Raw genomic sequence first — 365 nt, forward strand, 5'->3', positions numbered from 1 at the left:
CAGCAGCAGCAGCAGCAGCAAATGAAAGAATCGGGGCTTGCATGCAGAAGCAGCAAACGACGCATGCACAGCCTCCCCCCCCGTCTGTCTGTATGGGGTGCTGTTGAGGCTGCTGCTGCTTCTCCCTCAGCCCCTGCTGCTGCTGCTGCTGCTGCTGCTGCTGCAGCAGCAGCAGCTGCTGCTGCTGCTGCTGAAGGGGGAAGAGACAGCACTGTTTGTCCTTCGTTTGTTGCAGCAGAGCTCGGTGGGGTCGCCACAGAAGCTGCAGCACAAGCAGCAGCAGCAGCAGCAGCAGCAGCAGCAGCAGCAGCAGAATTTAAAGAATGTGTAGATACCTTTATCTCTCTTCGTAAGACAGTGAGCGA

The 365-nt window shown here is 57.5% G+C and overlaps 1 protein-coding gene across 1 annotated transcript in view; it reads left to right on the forward strand.

Annotated features, from left to right (window-relative positions):
- Nucleotides 1–63: 63 nt before the first annotated feature.
- The window catches only part of EMH_0064710 (uncharacterized protein), a gene marked incomplete at both ends in the record, with an annotated part of 743 nt that continues 441 nt past the window's right edge, over nt 64–365 (forward strand). The window contains one exon of the mRNA XM_013498295.1: nt 64–349. Within this exon, the coding sequence (XP_013353749.1) occupies nt 64–349 (286 nt within the window). The remainder of the gene's footprint in view (nt 350–365) is intronic.

The sequence above is a fragment of the Eimeria mitis genome, genomic scaffold (genome assembly GCF_000499745.2).
Source record: "Eimeria mitis Houghton genomic scaffold, Emh_scaff3312, whole genome shotgun sequence".
Classification (NCBI taxonomy): Eukaryota; Apicomplexa; class Conoidasida; order Eucoccidiorida; family Eimeriidae; genus Eimeria; species Eimeria mitis.